Source organism: Hipposideros armiger, unplaced genomic scaffold, assembly GCF_001890085.2.
Source record: "Hipposideros armiger isolate ML-2016 unplaced genomic scaffold, ASM189008v1 scaffold_497, whole genome shotgun sequence".
NCBI classification, from domain to species: domain Eukaryota; kingdom Metazoa; phylum Chordata; class Mammalia; order Chiroptera; family Hipposideridae; genus Hipposideros; species Hipposideros armiger.
Window position 1 is genome coordinate 1096296 of NW_017731847.1, and position 18019 is coordinate 1114314.

An 18019-nucleotide genomic window follows, 5' to 3' on the forward strand; every position below is an offset into this window, starting at 1 on the left:
ACCCGGGAAGAACGCAATGATGGTGCCAACTTGGGCCAGTGAAGCAACGTCCTCCACAACTAGACTGAAGAACAAAACGACAGCAACTTGTCTGTTCCCTTTCCCCAAATTCCCCAGCACAGTTCCAATCCCCCCAATTCCCCAATTAAAAAATAAATAAATAAATAAACAAACAAATAAATAAATAAAATAAAATAAAATAAAATACCTGCCCAGGATTGGGGCAGGAGGAAGGTAGGGATGGTGAGGAGTAAGATAATGGATCTGAAATCCTGAAATCACTTTCTAAGACTCCACACTGCTATGCAATCAGAGGATCCAAACCCAAGATCCTCAGAACTTTGAGGTATGTAGGCCTTTTTCTTGGGAGGGGCTTAAAGATCATTAATTAAGGAAGGAAAAAAATGAAAGAATGCATAATTTCTACTTTCTCAAGGTCATCCAGAAGACTGTTCTGAATTAAAGGACCTGGGGAGAGGGGTATCTGGGGGCTTTGAAGGCCAGCTCACAGGACTGAACTCAGTGTTTGTGGACAGTTTCCTTTGTCACCAAATGTCTATTTTCAGGTATCACAGTATCTGAAATTCCACCATTAGTGCTTCATTCCTTTAGATTCCTCTTTGTTCCTCCACAAAAATGTAAGCAATGATAATCCCTAACATATGTTCAGTGCTTTAGATTTGTTTCAGTAATCCTGAAAGAGACAGATAGTGAGGCCCAAACACTGGGTGCAGGGGCTTCTCTAGTCATTTTTCTTCCAATGGGAAGATTGAGGGGAGTTGCCAGGGGGGTGTGCAACTCTACTTCTAGGTGTACATCCAAGAGAAACTTGCACATGTGCCCCAGAGACATGCGTAAGAATAATCATAGCGGCCCTATATATAATAACACAAAATTGGAAATAACCTAAGGGCTCATCAACAGAAGGGATCATTAGATGTTAAATATTTAACAGTGAAAATGATTGACCCCTGTTTTTATAACTTATTGCTGCATAACAAACCATGTTAAGACATAGTGGCAACCACAACCATTTTTCAGCTTGCAATGCTACAATTTGGGCAGGGGCTCATTGGGCATGGTTTGTCCCTACTTCATGTGGCTTCAACTGGGGAGGCTCAACTGGGACTGAAAGATCAACTTTCAAGATGGTCGCACTCACATGGCTGACCTGTTGAGGCTGGCTGTCAGCTAGGAGATCAGCTGGAGCTACTGCAGGGAGGCCCTTGGTTATCTTGCATGTATGTGGCCTCACCACCTGACTTCTCACAGGATGGTGGTCTCAGAGTTAATCAGACTTCTCACATGTAGCTCAAGGTCCCCAGGAATGCAAAGGCAGAAGTTGCTAGACCTTCTCAAGGCTTCGGCCCGGAAGGGGAACAAGATTACTTCTGTCCCATGCTATTGGCTACAAGAGGTACAAGCCAGACATACACAAGGGAAGCAACTACAAAAGAGTGTGACTACCCAGAGGTCTACTTCACTGGATGCCACAGACTTCCACAAACCATAGCCACATGGATAAAGCTTAGGTAGGTTATGCTGCGGTAACAAATAACCTCACATTTCAGTGACTTTACACCGCAAAGGGTTACTTTTTTCTCACATACATATCCCACACAGGTTGGTGGGGTGCTCTGCTCCACACAGTCACTCAGGAACCCAGGATGGTGGAGGCCACCATGGTGAGTGGGCACCATCTGGAACATGAGACATCACTTTTGCCACAGCCCTAGAGGACAGAAAGAATGGAGAATTCCACTTGGCCTCAGCCCTAAAGAGACAAATGTTACTGGTGCTAACATTTCATTGTTATCTGGTCGCATGATCTGGTTACATGACCCTGCCTAACCTGCAAGAGGGTGCTGGGAAATGTAGAAGAACACATAGAAAAATGGGTGAGCGTGACTGTCTTGGCCACAATGTGATAAAACTATTGAAAATGAAAAAAGTTTCATCAAATTCAAAAGAGTGTTTGCTTCAAGGAAGAGCAGGAAGGGGTCAAGATAGGAGAGAAACTCACAGGAAGGGGTCAGTGATTTGTAAAGGCACCGAGGCCTAACCTCAGCGTGCAGGCTAAAGATGGCACTTCCATAAATATCCGCTGAGCTCCAGCTGAGGCTGCAAGTTCTCAAGGGTACAAAGATAAATAAATTATCGGCTCATCCTCTCCAGGTTCCCAGCTCAGGGTACGATGTAGTAGGCACGTGAAGCAAGCAGGCCAGCAAAGCACAGTGGACTGGATTGCTCCCCAGGAACTCTAGGAGCAGAGGGAGCCCTGAGAAGGCCTCTCCATGAAGGTCATGTAAGTTGGACCATGAAGGGTCAATAGGAGTTCAAGCAGTGGAGAAAGGAGAGGAGGTTGGCATAGGCTGGTCAGGAATGCTTACTCTAGGAAGAGGGAACCATAGGTGCAAGCCCTTCACTCTTCAGGCAGTCTGTGTTCACTGCATTTCCTCACCACCTTCTAGTCCCTAAATAATTTGAGCATCTCACCCACACCATGCTGTGCCACCTAGAACCCCCTGCAGGACCCTGGCACTCATTGTCACCACTGGCTGTTGGGAATATTGGCTGCTAATGCTTACAGTTGAGTCATTTTAAGGAATCAGCCTCATATAAGGGAGCCCCCCTTCCCAGGGTCACGTGTCCCCCTACTCCAGGAGCAGCCATATCCAAATGACTGGTCAAAGTAGGGGGTATAAAGGCTTCATTCAATTCAGGGAACTCTGCAGGACCACCCTAGCCCCAGAACTCCCTATAGGGTCAGCCGAGGCCTCTCTAGGGCCTCCAGCCTCACAGCCCAACTCCTCTCTCTCTCAGTCCAGTCCTGTTTCCTTTATACCTCCACAGGTGTCGATTGTGAATGTCCGTCCCAAGAAACTTCCTTTGAGCAAATCTCCACTTTAGAGTGTGTTTTCTGGGAAACCTACCAAAGATACCACTAAAGTGTAAGTAATTACTCATTTTCAAGGGATGCCTTCCTTGGAGGTGTTTGAACAGCAATAATAATGACTAATATTTATAGAGTGATTTCGACGTGCCAGGCACCATGCTAAACACTTCTCCTATACGGTCTTACTTAATGAAGAATGGAATTCATGCCAAAGGAATGAATTTCTCATGGTGAAATTTCAGGCTTTGTCAAGGTGAAATTTTCAGCTTAGGGAGGTTTGGCTGGAAGTGTTTTGTAGCACAAATTCTGTCACAGATTTTTCTGTCTCACCGTGTGGTTAGTCCTGATTTTTGTACTGGCTGAGTAAAGTCCCCAGTGGGTTAGGGTTGGGGCTCCCAATCTTATTCTTCCTTTAAAAAAAAAAAAAAAGCAGGGCTTCTTCTGCTTAGTAATGTAATAATGTAATATGTCTGTTCTGCCTCTTCTCTGGGGTCTCACTTCTTGGGAGCCGCCGTGAAGGTGAATTCCTCTGAAAGCTGACTTGGGACTCCCCGGGCCTTTTCTGAGAAATGGTGACGTTGTTCCCAGTACTTCCTCTCCCTTCCTGGGCAGCTCCTACAGCCACCATTGAGTCCTCCTCACATCCTCCTTTTCCAGGCTAGGGCTTTCGACCTTTCCTTTCTGTCATCACCTCCCTCCTGGGTGGGGGCTGATCTGGACCCTCTTGTCACCCAGGCCAACCCTTGTCACCCATCCCTAAGCTGCCTGCTCACTGGGGAGCATGTCCAGGCAGCAGGCAGTGGCTCTGACGGGGCCCTCTGGCCCTCAGGAACATGTCTCAACATGTTGAGCCCTGGCATAGAAGAGGCTGCTGGCTGTTTTGTCCTGGCCGCTGCCTGCTTTAGAGGGAAAAGGGGGTAGCAGGAGACAGGAGACCCCCACACACCCCAGGGAGAACTCGACCTGAGTTTCTCTGAACAGAATATGTGGTTTGCAGCATATCCCTTGGCATTAACCTAGGATCTGTCTGTCTGTCTGTCTGTCTGTCTGTCTCTCTCTCTCCCTCTCTCGTCAGATGTCCTGTGTGACTTCTAACAACCTGTTCCTCTGCTGTCTTCAGGGCAGAATTCCTCCTATGAGGACATGCTTGGCTATACCTTCAAGTGTATGGTTCAGAACACTTTGGTGCTTTATAAATATTTGTTGAATTCTGTGGTGGTGGTGGTGGTGGTGGTGATGGTGGTGGTGGTGGTGGTGAGCTGAAAGTTATACAAAAAAACCGAAAAACCCCACCTCACTTCCCAACAGAAACAACAAAAAGAATTATTTCACTGTGAAGCTCAGTGCCACAAAACTTTAAGTAATTCAATACAAGCCTTCATTAAATCCCCCCCCCCAAAGTAAACAGCCAGACAATGTCAAGTCTATTTGAAGTGCCTGAAAGCTGAGGGGATTCAAGGCAGTTGGAGGATGTGCCTGTCTTCAGCTGGACATTTGACAACCCATCCTTTAGGTGGTGCGGGTATGCGTGTGTTAGGGGGGCAAGGGGAGGGTGGAGAAAGGAGCTGGGGAGGAGGGGGCTGGTCCTGGGGTCTTGGCCTTTTTGAGGCTCCCCTGAGGTCCAGCTATAACCCTGGCCTAGCTCCAATATCAGGCAGGCAAGGAAGGGGGTCCGGGGCTGTGCCCTCCCACCCCTCCCCGTGCTCCAGTCCTGTCGGTAGAGGAGAAGGAGGCTTGTCCTCCTGAGGTCAGCTGTGTTAGAGGAAGAAGTCTAGGCATGCCCGGGCAGAGATTTCCAGACAGTGAACAGTCCTAGATGTTAGTAACTACAGTTGCTCCAAGCCTGGATTCTATTTTTTTAGTAGGATTTCTGTTCAGATTAACACTGTTCTCTGCAATTTTTGAAAAGCAGAAACTGCAAATGTATTAAGTGAAGGAAGGGGGCACAGGTGGGGTGCCAGGGGGGCTAGGGTATGGAGGTTGGTGGAAGCATGTGGGTGCCTCCCTTGCTTCTGTATCTGTCAGCAGCACCAGGGACATTTCTAGAATTGTTCATCAATATCACCTCAGTAAGCTGCCTAAAAACGAGAAGTCCTAGGTGTTTCCCTCATTCTAGAGCTTCTGAAATAGAGAGGACAACAAGCAGAGAGCTCTGGTTGGGAGGCAAAACACCGATGTTCCAACCATGGCCGTTTATTTGCTGTGTGATCTGAGTCAGGTGTCACTGAACTCTGAGCCTCAGTTTCCCCAGCAGTGTATGTGGGCTGTGTGGGGAACATCCAGGAGAGAACTCATTCCAACTCCTTCCCCCCTTCTTAGCTATCACTGCTGCAATCACAGAGGTTCCTTCTGTTGAGGGGAGAGAGGTGAAATGGAGCGTGAGGAGGAGGGTGCCAGGAGATTTGTTCAATGCCCGATTTCCCCCGTTTCCCCTAGAGTCCAGGTTGGCCCTTTCTGAGAAGTATGCCCAATTCCTTCCTTCCCTGAGGCATTGCCAAGCAACAACTTTGCATCCGTTTAGTTTTGCGAGCCTCAGTTTCCTCATCTGTGAAATAAAGGGAATTGAATCCGATTCAGGCCTCTCGATGAGGTTTGTTGGGATGTCTAGATGCCCCAGGTGCTTGGGGAGAGGTGGTCTAGTGAGGCATCTGTGGGAATAGTGGTGGTATGGGGGGGCTTCTCTGGGAATTGCAAAGTTAGGCACATCATTTTGATTATTTATGGATTTTTATTTACTATTAATGTCACCCCTTGTGATCTTTCCAGGGCCTGAAAGGGGGCTCATTCTAACAGTGCCACTGTCTCCTGGGTTTTGCCAACTCACTCCCCAACTAAAAAAAGCCTACATTTGTGGTTCAGTTCTTGGGAAAAATGGTCAAGCGCACAAACCCGGGCGCGGGATGCAGGGAGAAGGGAAGCGTCCCTCTGCACCACGCAAGCTTGGCATTTGAGCTGGGAGGATAGCGCGCTGCCGAGCTTGGAGGAGGAGCCGGTCCCGCCCAGTTTTCACAAGGCGGAGCTGCCGGCTACGCCCCGCCTCTGAATACAGGCCTTATTTAAGGACTGCGGCGGGCTGCACTAGCTAGCAGAGGTTTGAGCAACTGCTGGAGTCGGTGGCTTGGAGTTCTGGAGCCCCGCGCGGATTCCCCAAGACAGACTTTCTGAGGTGAGGGGAGGGAGCCGTGATCAGCAAGGGCAGACCCCGGGCGGGCAGTTGGGAGCTGAGCTGAGCGTGTCCGCATTTGTGTTCATGCATGCCCGTAAGTGTTTGACCGCGGGGATGCGTGTGTCCGCGAGGGTGTGTGCGCGCGCGCTGTGTCCACAGGTGAATGACGTGCGTGGGTCTCGGTTTTGCTCCCATGGGTGTGTCTGGAAGTGCGCTTGTCCGAGACTCCGGGCGAGGAGAGGTCTAAGAGTACGAGGTATCCGCTGCCGCGCTCCTCTCCCGTTAAAACTCGGCTGGGATGAGGGAAGGCGTGGACCGGGCGCGTACTGCTCCCGGCTTGGGATTGAAGCCCCTGAACGCCGAGGTGTCGGGCAGGGGCGGGAACACCGAGCCCAGCAGGTTCATCTGGGATCCGCTCCCCGGCGGCTCTCGGATCCAATCCGTACCGCCCCCGCCCAGACCCCCGAGGTCTGGGTCCCCGACGCGGTCGTGTCCGCCAATCGCCTGGGCTCTGAGGTCAGCGCGGGCTGTGTCCCCAGCTCTTGGGAACAAGTCTAAACACGTCCCTTAGGGCCAACGAGGTGACTCACAGTGACAAGGAGACCCTGGGGTATGGGCCGGGTGAGGTCAGAACCCCGCCCGGGCTGGGGGCAGTGGCACCCCAGAAGTCCCCTTCTCTGCCTTTCCGCGGTCTCTGTCCCACCCCACCAACACAGTGACCTATTTGGCTGGCACAAAGTGTTCCCAAGGAAGCCGGGACACTGGGAGGTCCAGGGCCGGGTGTCCGGTCCCCGCCCCGCGACGCGTCCTCCGGAACCTGGAGCCGCGGCCCCGCGCTGGGTGGGCTCACGCCAGCCTGTCAAGTCAGGTCAGGAAGCGCAGGACTCCCACCCACCTCTCCACCACCGCAGCCGGGAGACCCTGGCCCAGCCAGCCCTAGGGCTGGGCCGCCGGACTGTGGGGCGGGAGCGGAGCCCTGGACTGCGGAGCGACTGGGCGTGAGGACCACGCCAGGGTGGTAGGCGGGGTGGGGTCGCAACTTGGAGGGGTGAGGCTTCGGGGGCGCAACGCTGCTCACGGCCTCTGTCATCTGCGTCCAGGGTCCTGGGGCGCCCCAGACCTAGTCCAGAATTCCCTTTCCGAGGGCGACAGGCTGAGCGGAGCAGGAGGGCGAGTCGCCCTTCGGGTGTCGCCGCCCAGCTGGGGCCACAGTGCGTCCGCCCTGTCCCGGGCCCTTGGGGCACACTTGTGCCGTCCTCTTGCAGAAAAAAATCTTGGAACTGGGTTTGGCACTTTAGGACGCCCAGGCACTTTAGGGCGTCCCTCCCTCTTTTTCTCCCTCCACGTCGCGTTTCGGGGAGGACTTTCGATAGCTTTTGTTTTCTTTGCTCCCGTCTATTTTTATTTTCCAAAGATCTGACTCATCTGTTCTTTGGGCGTGGAGATAAGGTGGAGGGACCAGATAGATCACTGCCCTTCTGTGCATGCGTGCGTGCATGTGTGTGCGTGTGTGTGTGTGTGTGTGCGCGCGCGCGCGTGTGTGTGTGTGTGCGCGTGTGTGACAGAGACGGCGGGAGGACGCGCGATTTCCCAACAGTGGCGGGGGTTTCGGACGGCCTGGCTGGGTCAGCGTGACGTGTTTGCGGCCCCCGGTGCCCCTCCCGCTCCCCCCTCCCCGGCTGAGGGTGACGCGCAGCCAGAGTGGAAGAGAAGTTTTGGCGGGCGGGGAGCAATTTGCAGGAAACTGACTCATCACAACTCCCTGCCTCTGTCCAAGCCTCTGCCCACGCACCGCCCATCCGCGTGTGATTTCCTGGACACCAGCTCCCCCTCCCGACTCCGGAGCGAATAGCAAACACGCCTTCCCGCGGAATGCAGATTCACCCGCCTTCCTTCCCGCTGCTACTCCTGGGCTGGTCCCAAGTTGTTCCCGCCGCCCCCCACCCCTACTCCCCAAAAGAGTACCTCATTTGTTCAACACTGTTTACTGAGTGCTTACTGTTTACTTGGGAATTAAAATTGGTTGAAGTCTAAAGCACGAAGGCCAACGAAGAAAGCTATTTTCAGTTACTTGTTTGTAAAACAAGGGTTTGTGTTTGTGAATTTCCTCTGAGCTGAGAGTTATGATAATGGGCAGGTTATGAGAGTCATAAGGGAAGAGGTGGTAGAAGGAGAGAGGGTCCCTGCCTGCATTCTGGTCCCATCTCCAGCTCCTAGAAGACAAGCAATATCCAGCTTCCTGCTCAAGTCCTAGGTGAGCTTCTCCTTGTGCCAACAAGGCCCTGGGACCCAGACTGTCCATTTCAGCATCCTGTGTATCCTCTCTTGACTAGCATCTCAACTTGCTTAAATCCCCTTCAGTTTGAATTAAGTTGTCCTGGGGAGGGAGGGGCCTATCAATCTACATTTGAAAAAGCTCTGCAAGTGATTGTGATGGGCCTCTCTGTTTAAGAAACCTCAGAATTAGAGAAGTTAGGTTCAACACCAGAGCACAGCCCAGAGCCAAATCCTAGGCCTGGGTTCAAATCCTAGATGTGCTACTTGTGAGCTGTGTGACCTTTGGAAAGTTACTTAACTTGTCTGAGCCTTGGATACCTCTTCTGTACAAAAGAGCTAATACACCCACTTTTTAGGAAAATTGGTATTTATAAACTTCTTCTTAGAGCAGCCCTTGGCACATAAAAATATATAAATTAATCCCAATCTTTGCCCTGAAAAGTGTGGGCAAAGGTTATTTGAGGGCTCTGCTCTGTGTAACCCCTCTATGAGGCAGTGACCCTTGACCTTTTTATCTGTGTGGTTTGGGGGCAAGTATGGATCTCTTGGAACTCCTGCCCTTTAAACTTGGTTTGAAGTCATTTAGTGCCTCCCTCCCCTGTCAGCTGAGATGTGGGCTGCAAGCACTGTGAGAAGTGGAGTGGGGAGCAGTAGGTGTGGCATGGGTCCAGGGCTTCCTGCCCCAGGAGGTCCCTCAGCAGAGCTTTCATCCTCAGAGCCTGCAAACCAGGACTTGTCCCCAGGAAAACCCAGTCCCTGCCAAGGTCATGCAGCCGCTCAGCTCTGGAGTCAGGCCAGAGCAGAGCAGGTGGGTGCCAGTACTCCCTCATGGGCAGACTCACCACTTGGCTTTCCTCCGAGGTGGGAGGAGAGGAACCAGGTAGACCCGCCACCTTTAATTTTCTTTGCCTGCAAAACGGGTTCCTTGGATGCAGGCAAGCAACATGGGGCAGGGGCTTCAAGACTGTCTAGACTTCAGATCACCCGATAGGCCTGGCAGGATGTGGCTCAGCCTGGGAGAAATCATCACTCTGCCCTGCCCAGCTCTTCCTCAGCCCCAGGCCGCCTGCCTGATGACATCCTTGGGAAAGGCCCTCAGCCTACAGCACCTGTTAGCTGCTGTCTGAAGGAGGTGGTGGCCTGCGGGGAGGCTCAGCCAGAACTGAAGGCAGAGAGAAATAATAATACTTCCGTTTTCCAAGCACGTCTACATACTAGGTGCTGCTCTAAGCATGTTACCTACATTAACTCCGTTAATCCTCGTATCTGTCCTCTGAGACATTCATTATTATTGCCTCCGTTTTACAGATGAGGACAGTAGAGCCCAGAGAAGTTAAGCCACTTGTCCAAGGTCAACCAGCAGAGCCTGGATTCCAGAAACTGAGGCCCAGAGACATTAAGTGACTTTTTAAAATTTAGATAGTAAGCAGCAAAGGTAGGCCTAGATCCTAGGTGGGTTTTTTTTACCCCAACATCCAGGGTATTTTTAAGTGTTGGAGCGGGGTTACCCCATATGGGCACCTGGATAAGGGGACTCAGGAGACTGGAGGAGCTGTCAGCTTGTCCATTTATTTGGGAACTGACCTCCTGGCCAGGGCTGAGGCTGGGGAACTTTTGGACCTGCAATTCACAGGTATTTGGGGCATTCACACCCATGATGGACATCTCAGGGCGGAAAGTAAATTGATTTTAGCTGATAACACCTGGTGGTAAACAGGCCCCTGAGCCCTGCTATTGCAATAAACTGGCCTTTGTTGACATAAGCTTGCCCTTCAGCTGCCTGCTCTCCCGGTCACCCTGGGGTGCCAGGCTGACTGAGCTCTGCCCCTACCCGTCTCTGTTGGTGGGAGGTTGGGGAGGCCTGTGGGAAGGAGGTGGTAGAAAATCAGCCGGAAGGAGCCAGAGACACCCTCTCACCCCCTGTTCTAATAGGAAGAGCTCACCTGAGCAAAGCACAGCCTGGTACGGGAGGGTCTATTTTCCCCAGTAACCGGGGCCTCACTGTCTCTCAGCTGCAGGCACCATGTCGGAGCCGTCCCGGGACGCCCATCCGATCCCCCGTGGCAGCAAGGCCTGCCGCCGCCTCTTCGGCCCAGTGGACAGTGAGCAGCTGAGCCGAGACTGCGATGCATTAATGGCCAGCTGTGTCCAGGAGGCCTGCGAGCGATGGAACTTCGACTTTGTCACTGAGACACCTCTGAAGGGCGACTTTGCCTGGGAGCGTGTGTGGGGCCTGGGTCTGCCCAAGCTCTACCTGAGCTCAGGGTCCCGGGGGTCCCGGGACGACCTGGGAGGAGGCAAGCGGCCCAGCAGCTCGCCTGCTCTGCTGCAGGGGACAGCTCAGGAGGACCACGTGGACCTGTCACTGTCATGCGCCCTGGTACCTCGCTCCCCTGAACGGCCTGAGGAGTCTCCAGGTGGGCCTAGCACCTCTCAGGGCCGAAAACGGCGGCAGACCAGCATGACAGGTAAGGAAAAATAGGGAATGACAGTGACACTACAAGGGACCAAGACTCAGAATTCATGGTGCAAGTGCTGACCTGTCTGGTCTATCTTGCTGATTATGAGGGAAAAACACGCCCAGAGAGGGGCAGTGACTTGCCTGAGGTCACACAGCAACTTTGCAGCCAAGACCAACTAGCTAACATTTATTGGGAACATTTATTAAGTGCCAGGCCCTTCACTAAATTTCTAAGGTGGGTTTCATTTAGTCCTTATAGTAATTTTATACCATATGACATTCTTGCCACCCTTGTATAGGCAAGGAAATCAAGTTCAGAGCGGTAGAGTGATTTTCCTAAGGTCGCACAGTGAATTTGCAATTGAGAGAAAGCTAATGATAATAATTTTCTGGCTGCCCTATCCAAACTTAACTCCCTTCCCCCATCACACACACATACTTTCCATCCCTCTGCCCTGCCTATTTTGTTTGCTTTGGTACTTTTCACTATCAACAGCCACTTCCTTATCTTGATATTGTCTATCTCCCCCGCTAGGATACTATCTCCACAGAAAGGGATCTGTACCTCTCTTGTTCATTGTGGAATCCCTAGCACCTAGAAGAGTGTTGGGCACATAGTAGGTGCTTCATTAATAATGAATGAGTGATGCTGACATTTAAGCACTTAATAGGCCAGGCCCCAGACCAGAACCTTTATAGAGAGCATTTCATTTCATCCTTAGAGCACCATACCAGCGTTATCCTCATTTTACAGGTGAGGAAACGGAGGCTCAGAGAGAAGCAGCCAAAAATCCCACAGCAAATTTGCAGCTGGGTCAGAACTAACAATAAGGATAATAATAATAATAGCTAATGTTTATATGGTCCAGGCATTGTGCAGAACCCTTTTCATAGGCCATCTAATGGTATCCTTAGAGCAGTGCTGTTAGGTAGAACTCGACAGTGATGCAAATATCCAGTGGCTAATGTGACTGAGGAAGTGAATTTTTCCTGTTATTTGATTTTCACTAGTTTAAATAGCCACATAGGACCAGTGGCTACTGTGTCTGGCAGCTTGGCTTAGAGCAGGTCCAGAGATGTAGGTCTTGCATTATCAGTCACATCTGTGAAGGGTGATGGGAGGCTCTGTAAACACCCTGGGAGATGGAGTGGAAGTTGCCAGAGCTCTTCCCTGTACTTGGCAATGTGTCTCTTTGGCCCTAGAGAGGGTCCCTGGCCCCTCTGCAGTTTGCCTTGGTTGGGTAGCTCTGTTGTGTCCTCTTCCTCTTGGCCTGGCTGACTTCTGTTCTCTCTCCTCAGATTTCTATCACTCCAAACGCCGGCTGGTCTTCTCCAAGAGGAGGCCCTAACCTGCTGCCCACTGGAAGCCCCACGCTGTTGGAAACAGCCCGTCCCTTCCGCCTGCTGCAGGCCCCTTCTCCGTCTTTTGCCTTAGTCCTTCAGTTTGTGTGTCTTAATTATTATGTGTGTTTTAATTTAAACTCCCCCTCATGTACATAACCTGCTTACCTCCATCCCCTGGCATTAGAAATATTTAAAGAAAACAGACAGCAAAATGATAGGCGTATTAGACTGCCAGGTATTTTTATTCAAGCTATTATTTAAAATCTCCTCATCCTATGCTCGCTGTCCCTCTCTCCCGGAGTTGAGGTGGGGCTGGCAAGACCCTCACCTGCTAGATGGTGCTTTCTGGAGGGGCCTGGCTCCCTCTGTTCACTGTCTCAGAGACAGTATGAAATTCTGCCACTTTCCTACATTCTCAGACCTTAATTCCCTATAATTTGAGAAGTAAAGAAATAGCACTTTGAAGGGGGCCCAACAGAGTGGGGATTTCATCCAAACTTTGGAGTCCCCTCGCCTCCTCTAAGGTTGGGCAGGGTGACCTTGAAGTAGGCACAGCCTGGAGCAGGGCTGGGGACTGGCACCTTCCTGGCCCTCGATACTCCACTCTGCCCTGTGAAGGTATGGGGAAGGTAGGGTCCCGTAGCAAATCACCCAGCCTCCCCTCATGCCCCTCTGCTGCCCACAGGGGAGCCAGCCATAGTGTTTGGCCTCCACCCTGTTGGCGTCCCTGGGTTGTTTCTAGGAGCCTCAGTTGCCCCTCTTTCATAGCTGGGCGCTCAAGTTCCCCTCTGGTCCTCCCCCCCCACCCCATGTCCTTTCTCTGTAGTCCCTTCTCAGCCCTGAGTGGCAGCTCTGGGGTGCCCGTCCCCCCAACTCAGTGGACTGGAAGGGGAAGGGGCACACTAGAAGTAGGGTTCCCTAGTTCTACCTCAGGCAGCTTGAGCAGCGACCGCCCCCTCCTCTCAGCTCTCGGGGTAGGGGCCCTGAGTGGTCGGGCAGGCCTCCCTAAGTAGGGATCTCTGCATTAGGAGTGTGTGGGTAGGGGGGAAATGGCTTTGTCTAGGAGGGAGAGTGTGACACCAGCCCCTGGAACTCATCCAAGGACCTTCCCCATCGACCCCACCCCTCCCCCATTTCGTTGCACTTTGAATAGCAGCTGAACAAGGAGTCAGGTGTTTTAAGATGGCGGGAGTAGAGGCTGTGGACCAGGCACGCCAATGGGCTCATACAGGCCTGGGAGCTGTGAGTTGTCTTTACTGGCACTCAACACTGAGCCCCTAGTGGCACTGAAGCACTTAGTGGGTCTGACCCCAACCACCTGCCAGCTCTTGTAACATCCTGGCTTGGGCTGTTTCCTCCTGGCTCCTCATGTGTCCTGGTTCTCTTGTCTTCACTTAGACTGTACACCTCTCAAGGGCAGGGACCACGTCCTATACTGCTCTGTGTCCTTACAGCCCCTCCCACAGTGCTGGGTATACAGCAGGTGCTCAATAAATATTTCTTGGTGACTTGTGACTATCTTGTCTTTTTTTTTTTTTTTAACCTTGTCGTTTTTAAGAACAAGTAGGTGGAGGTTTTTTTTTATTGTTTTTATAATTTAAAAAATTAAGCAGTTCAATTTAAAATACAGAAAGCTTAGCAAACAGAAGGACCATGGGGCAAAAAAAAAAGGTAGACACAACAAAATAAAAACAAGAAATCATCACACCTCTGCAGATTGCCACTGTCAATGTTTTAGTTTGTCTTGTGGTCTTTTTTAGTAAAGAACATATTGTAGTTTGACATCATTACTCATCAGGGGAATGCAAATGAAAACCACAGTGAGATACCACTATACAACTACCAGAATGACTAACATGAAAAAGACTGACACTGCAAAGTGTGACAAGAATATGCAGCAACTGGGACTCTTTTATACCTTGCTGGTGGAAGTAGAAAATATTTCAACTACTGTGAAAAACTGGCATTATCGTCTAACGATGTCTCCCCTCATTCATACCTCACGACCCAGCAATTCCTAGTCCTACATTTGTTCTCAAGAGACATGAGTCCAGATTTCCACCAAAAGACACGTTCATAGCAGCATGATTCTTAAACTGGAAACAACCTTGTCCATAACAGACAAGTAGATACGTCAATTATGTATATTTATATAGTGGAGTACTAGACAACATTTATAAAGAACAAAGCACTGTTACAGGCATGTTCAGATTATCTGTTTATAATTAACCACCCCAAGACTTAGTGGCTTAAAACAATAATCATTTATTTGCTCTGGAGTCTGCAATTTGGTCAAGAGCTACTTCTCAAATGTTGAACTATTCTCTGCTGTACAGGGCACGGCTTTGCCCCAGAAACCTACAGGTCCGAGATGAAGCTCTCCCACTGGGGCTTTCCAGAGACTTCACACCGTTTCCTTATTTCCCATGCATGTTTCTAGCACCATGGGATATCCTGGGTCGTACTTCCCAAGTGCTTGTCCCATAGCATCAACCCATTGCAGAGCCCTCTTTCACTCTTGGACTCCACTCAAATATGGCAGCTTCCCAAGTCATCCAATAAATGTGCTCGAGCATTAGTACATCGCCTCCCAAATCCAAACAGGCCCACCCGGTGCTATGCCCCTTTTAGTGGTAGAATGTCCACAGTATATGTGTAGTAACTTGTCTTTTTTTATAGGAAGAATGTCCCAGCGTGCCCCAGTTCACTGTCCACTTAAAACTTAACTACTGTAACAGGTCCCTTTCCTGATGTGGCTTCAAAAGAATGCGTTGGCCGTAGTATCAGCTTCTTATAGTGAGAGACTGTGGAGACTATTCTAGTAAAAAAACCGTATGTGATATATTGGCTGCAATTAGGGCTACCACGTGGGTAACCATCAATCACCATGCATCATTTGGTTGCTACGGGAACAGCATGGGGTAGATAAAATAGGGATATGATGGGGCCACACTGAATCCTTTGAGAGTAGGACTAATCTCTGCAATTCCTTCCACCTGGGATGTGTGGGATTGCTTCTGATTTACTATCGACTAGTAGGATAATTTTAGAGACTTCTACTTGGTTCTTCTTTCTGTAATGGCTCTTATTTCATAGATTAGGGAACCAGGGTGAGGGTTCTGCCAGCTGCTAGGTGTATCCATTCCAATTTGCACTCAGGGGCTAGAAAATAACCACAGAGTGGGTCCACACATCCATTGGACTCTGAGAGGAACCTGGGCAGCATTCCATATGTCTCCCTACTCTAAAAGGTGGGTATAGTGGTATTTTGGGTCATCCGGAACCAGTGTAAGCTCAGGCTCAATCCAATAGACCTCCAAAGATCTGGTTATTCCCTTTCCACACGGTACAGCTATTCTGGTAAATAGCCAGAGGGCACCGTGCGGGGAAGAACTGAGGAGCTATTTATTTTATATACTTACAGGGGCATTAAGGGTCTTTCTCGTCATTCAGCGGGTCTGGGTCTGAGAACTGGCTCACACCTGGAAACTGGGTGAGAGGCTGCCACTTTCTATCACAGTAGCTGGCACCAGCCAGCCTTGATCTGTTGTGGTTAAGTCAAGCAATTTCCTCATTAAATGCTCCTCTCTCTTACCCCTGGGGACAACATTGCCATGGGGCCCTGTAGATCAAGCACCTCTGGTTTACCACTCAGACCTTGTGCCCACCTTACCTCTGATGATTCAGTGGCGCCATGTGGCCTCTGTTCATCCAGAATCTCAGTGTCTCCATTGACAGTGCCCATGACATTTCATGGCAGCAGCATCTCCTCAGCCAGCACTGAGGTCCTCTCACTAGTACATCCTCATTGCTTCGAGGAGGGGGGGTCTCCTGGGGAAGACAGTAAACTGGTGGGTTCTCATGCAGTAAGTCCATTCTATGTCGTCCACCTCTCTGAACCTTCTAAGCCCTCCCTAGTACTCTTCCAAGGCAGTTTCAGCATTGTGCCCTCATGGACTGCAGGCCATGACTGTGCTTAAGCTTTTAGGACCAACTCAACAGGGTGTTAGGACCACCTCCAGGGGGCATTGCCAGGATGTTCATTCCTGAATCAAGAGAGGGAGACCTCCATAAAAACTCTTTATTCAGACGGCCGGGTGACTCAGTTGGTTAGAGCGCGTGCTCTTAACAACAAAGTTGCCTGTTTGATTCCTGCATGGGATGGTGGGCTGCGTTCCCTGCAATCAGATTTGAAATGGTGACTGAAACGGCGACTGAAATGGCGACTGGACTGGGAGCTGAGCTGCGCCCTCCACAACTAAGATTGAAGGACAATAACTTGACTTGGAGCTGATGGTTCCTGGGGAAAACACACTGTTCCCCAATACAGCTGAAAGGAAGGAAGGAAAAGAGGGGGGAGAGAGAGAGAGAGAGAGAGAGAGAGAGAGAGAGAGCATTTCTTTTAAAAACAAACAAACAAAAACCAAAAAACACAAAACTCTTTATCCAGTCCTGTCTTTCTCCTCTCCCCAGCCCCAGTCCCACACCCTCGAGATCTCCCATATGTGTTTCGCTGTTCCTACCAATACGTATCAGCCAGACTTATAGGTTTTTTTGTAAGTTATTTCCTTCAGTAGCAGGGATGGTACTTTCCTGCTTGGGCAATGCTGAGACCTGACCCTAATTATTGTTCCACAGAAAGGGCAGGCAAACCCCGGTTCACAGGGCCAGCTGTCTGTTTATACATAAAGTTTTATTGGCAGGCAGACACACCCATTCGCTCACCTATTTTCTATGGCTGTTTTTACATTATTATTGTAAATAATACAAAAGCAGAATCGAGTCGTTGCAACAGAGGCCACACGGCCCACAAGCCTGAAATATTTCTTCTCTTGTCCTTGAAGAAAATGTTTGCTGACTGTGGTCAGGAGGCATGAGAGGAGGTGGGACAGAGCTTAAGAAAGAGAAGCATCACCTTGGGAGGCCCAGGTGAGCTCTTTGTGTGGGCTTCAGATAATGGGAGAAAACGCTGCTCTAGCAAGGGAGAGGGCACTTCTTCAAGCCTGGAAGGCTCAGGGAAAGCTGGGCCTCCATCCAAATGTCTCCATTCCAGGCCTCGGAGCCCTGCCCTTTCCCTGATGGCTGGAGCTGTGCCTTCAGGCTCTCTTGTAGCTCTACCATCTTTAGTACCAAATCCTGGGGCTGCTTATCAGCACAGTCTGCCTTTGGGCCACACGAGATGGGGGCCATTTAGAAGGCTCTTGTGGATTTTGCCTGTCTCCCACATCACGCCCTGGGTTGAGCCTGTCATTCTCCTTCTTCAAGGCTTCTAGGGCAGTTAACCAAAGCCAGCCAGCTCCACGTCCTCATAAGCAGCATTGCCCATGGCTTTGAAGGGCTCCACCTGTTGCCTAAGTCAGTGTTGCCCTGGAATCCCACCCGCACCTCACCCCAATCCGCCTCACACAGCTGAGTCTCGGTTGTCACGATGCCGCAGCCTACCGGGAGATATCGCCACCCTACTAACCACTGGCAGCCAGGTCCCTATTGTTATCTCACTGGCGAGGCATCCATTTTCAGGAGCCCATCTGCCATTTTTTCCCCCTGAAAAGCAACCTGAGACAAGGACTTGTGTGTAGATGGTTTACTTGGGGAAGAGGGGGAGGGGCGGCGATCCCTGGAAGCACAAGTTAGGGAGTGAAGAATGTGAGGAAGAAAAGGAAAAAGCCACTAATGGTGTTGGTGAGCAAGTTCTGCTGTGTGTAACTGGGACTTAACCTCGCTCAGGTGTGAGGAGACCATGCAGAATGTGGCCTAGGACTGTCCCTCTGGGGTACTTACCTGGGTACCTCTGGGGTACTTAACTACTGACACTTTCCTTCGATGACTGAGGGCTGCAACCAGGCGCAAGTTCAGGTTACTTCTCCCAGGTGAA

General features: G+C 50.6%; 1 protein-coding gene across 1 annotated transcript; it reads left to right on the top strand.

Moving 5' to 3' along the window:
* The first annotated feature begins 5973 nt into the window (after positions 1-5973).
* CDKN1A (cyclin dependent kinase inhibitor 1A) lies at positions 5974-13659 on the top strand. The gene is made up of 3 exons (XM_019667490.1): positions 5974-6062; positions 10352-10807; positions 12100-13659. The coding sequence occupies exons 2-3, from the start codon at positions 10363-10365 to the stop codon at positions 12147-12149; spliced, it is 495 nt and encodes a 164-aa protein (XP_019523035.1). The 5' UTR covers positions 5974-6062; positions 10352-10362; the 3' UTR covers positions 12150-13659.
* Positions 13660-18019: the final 4360 nt, after the last annotated feature.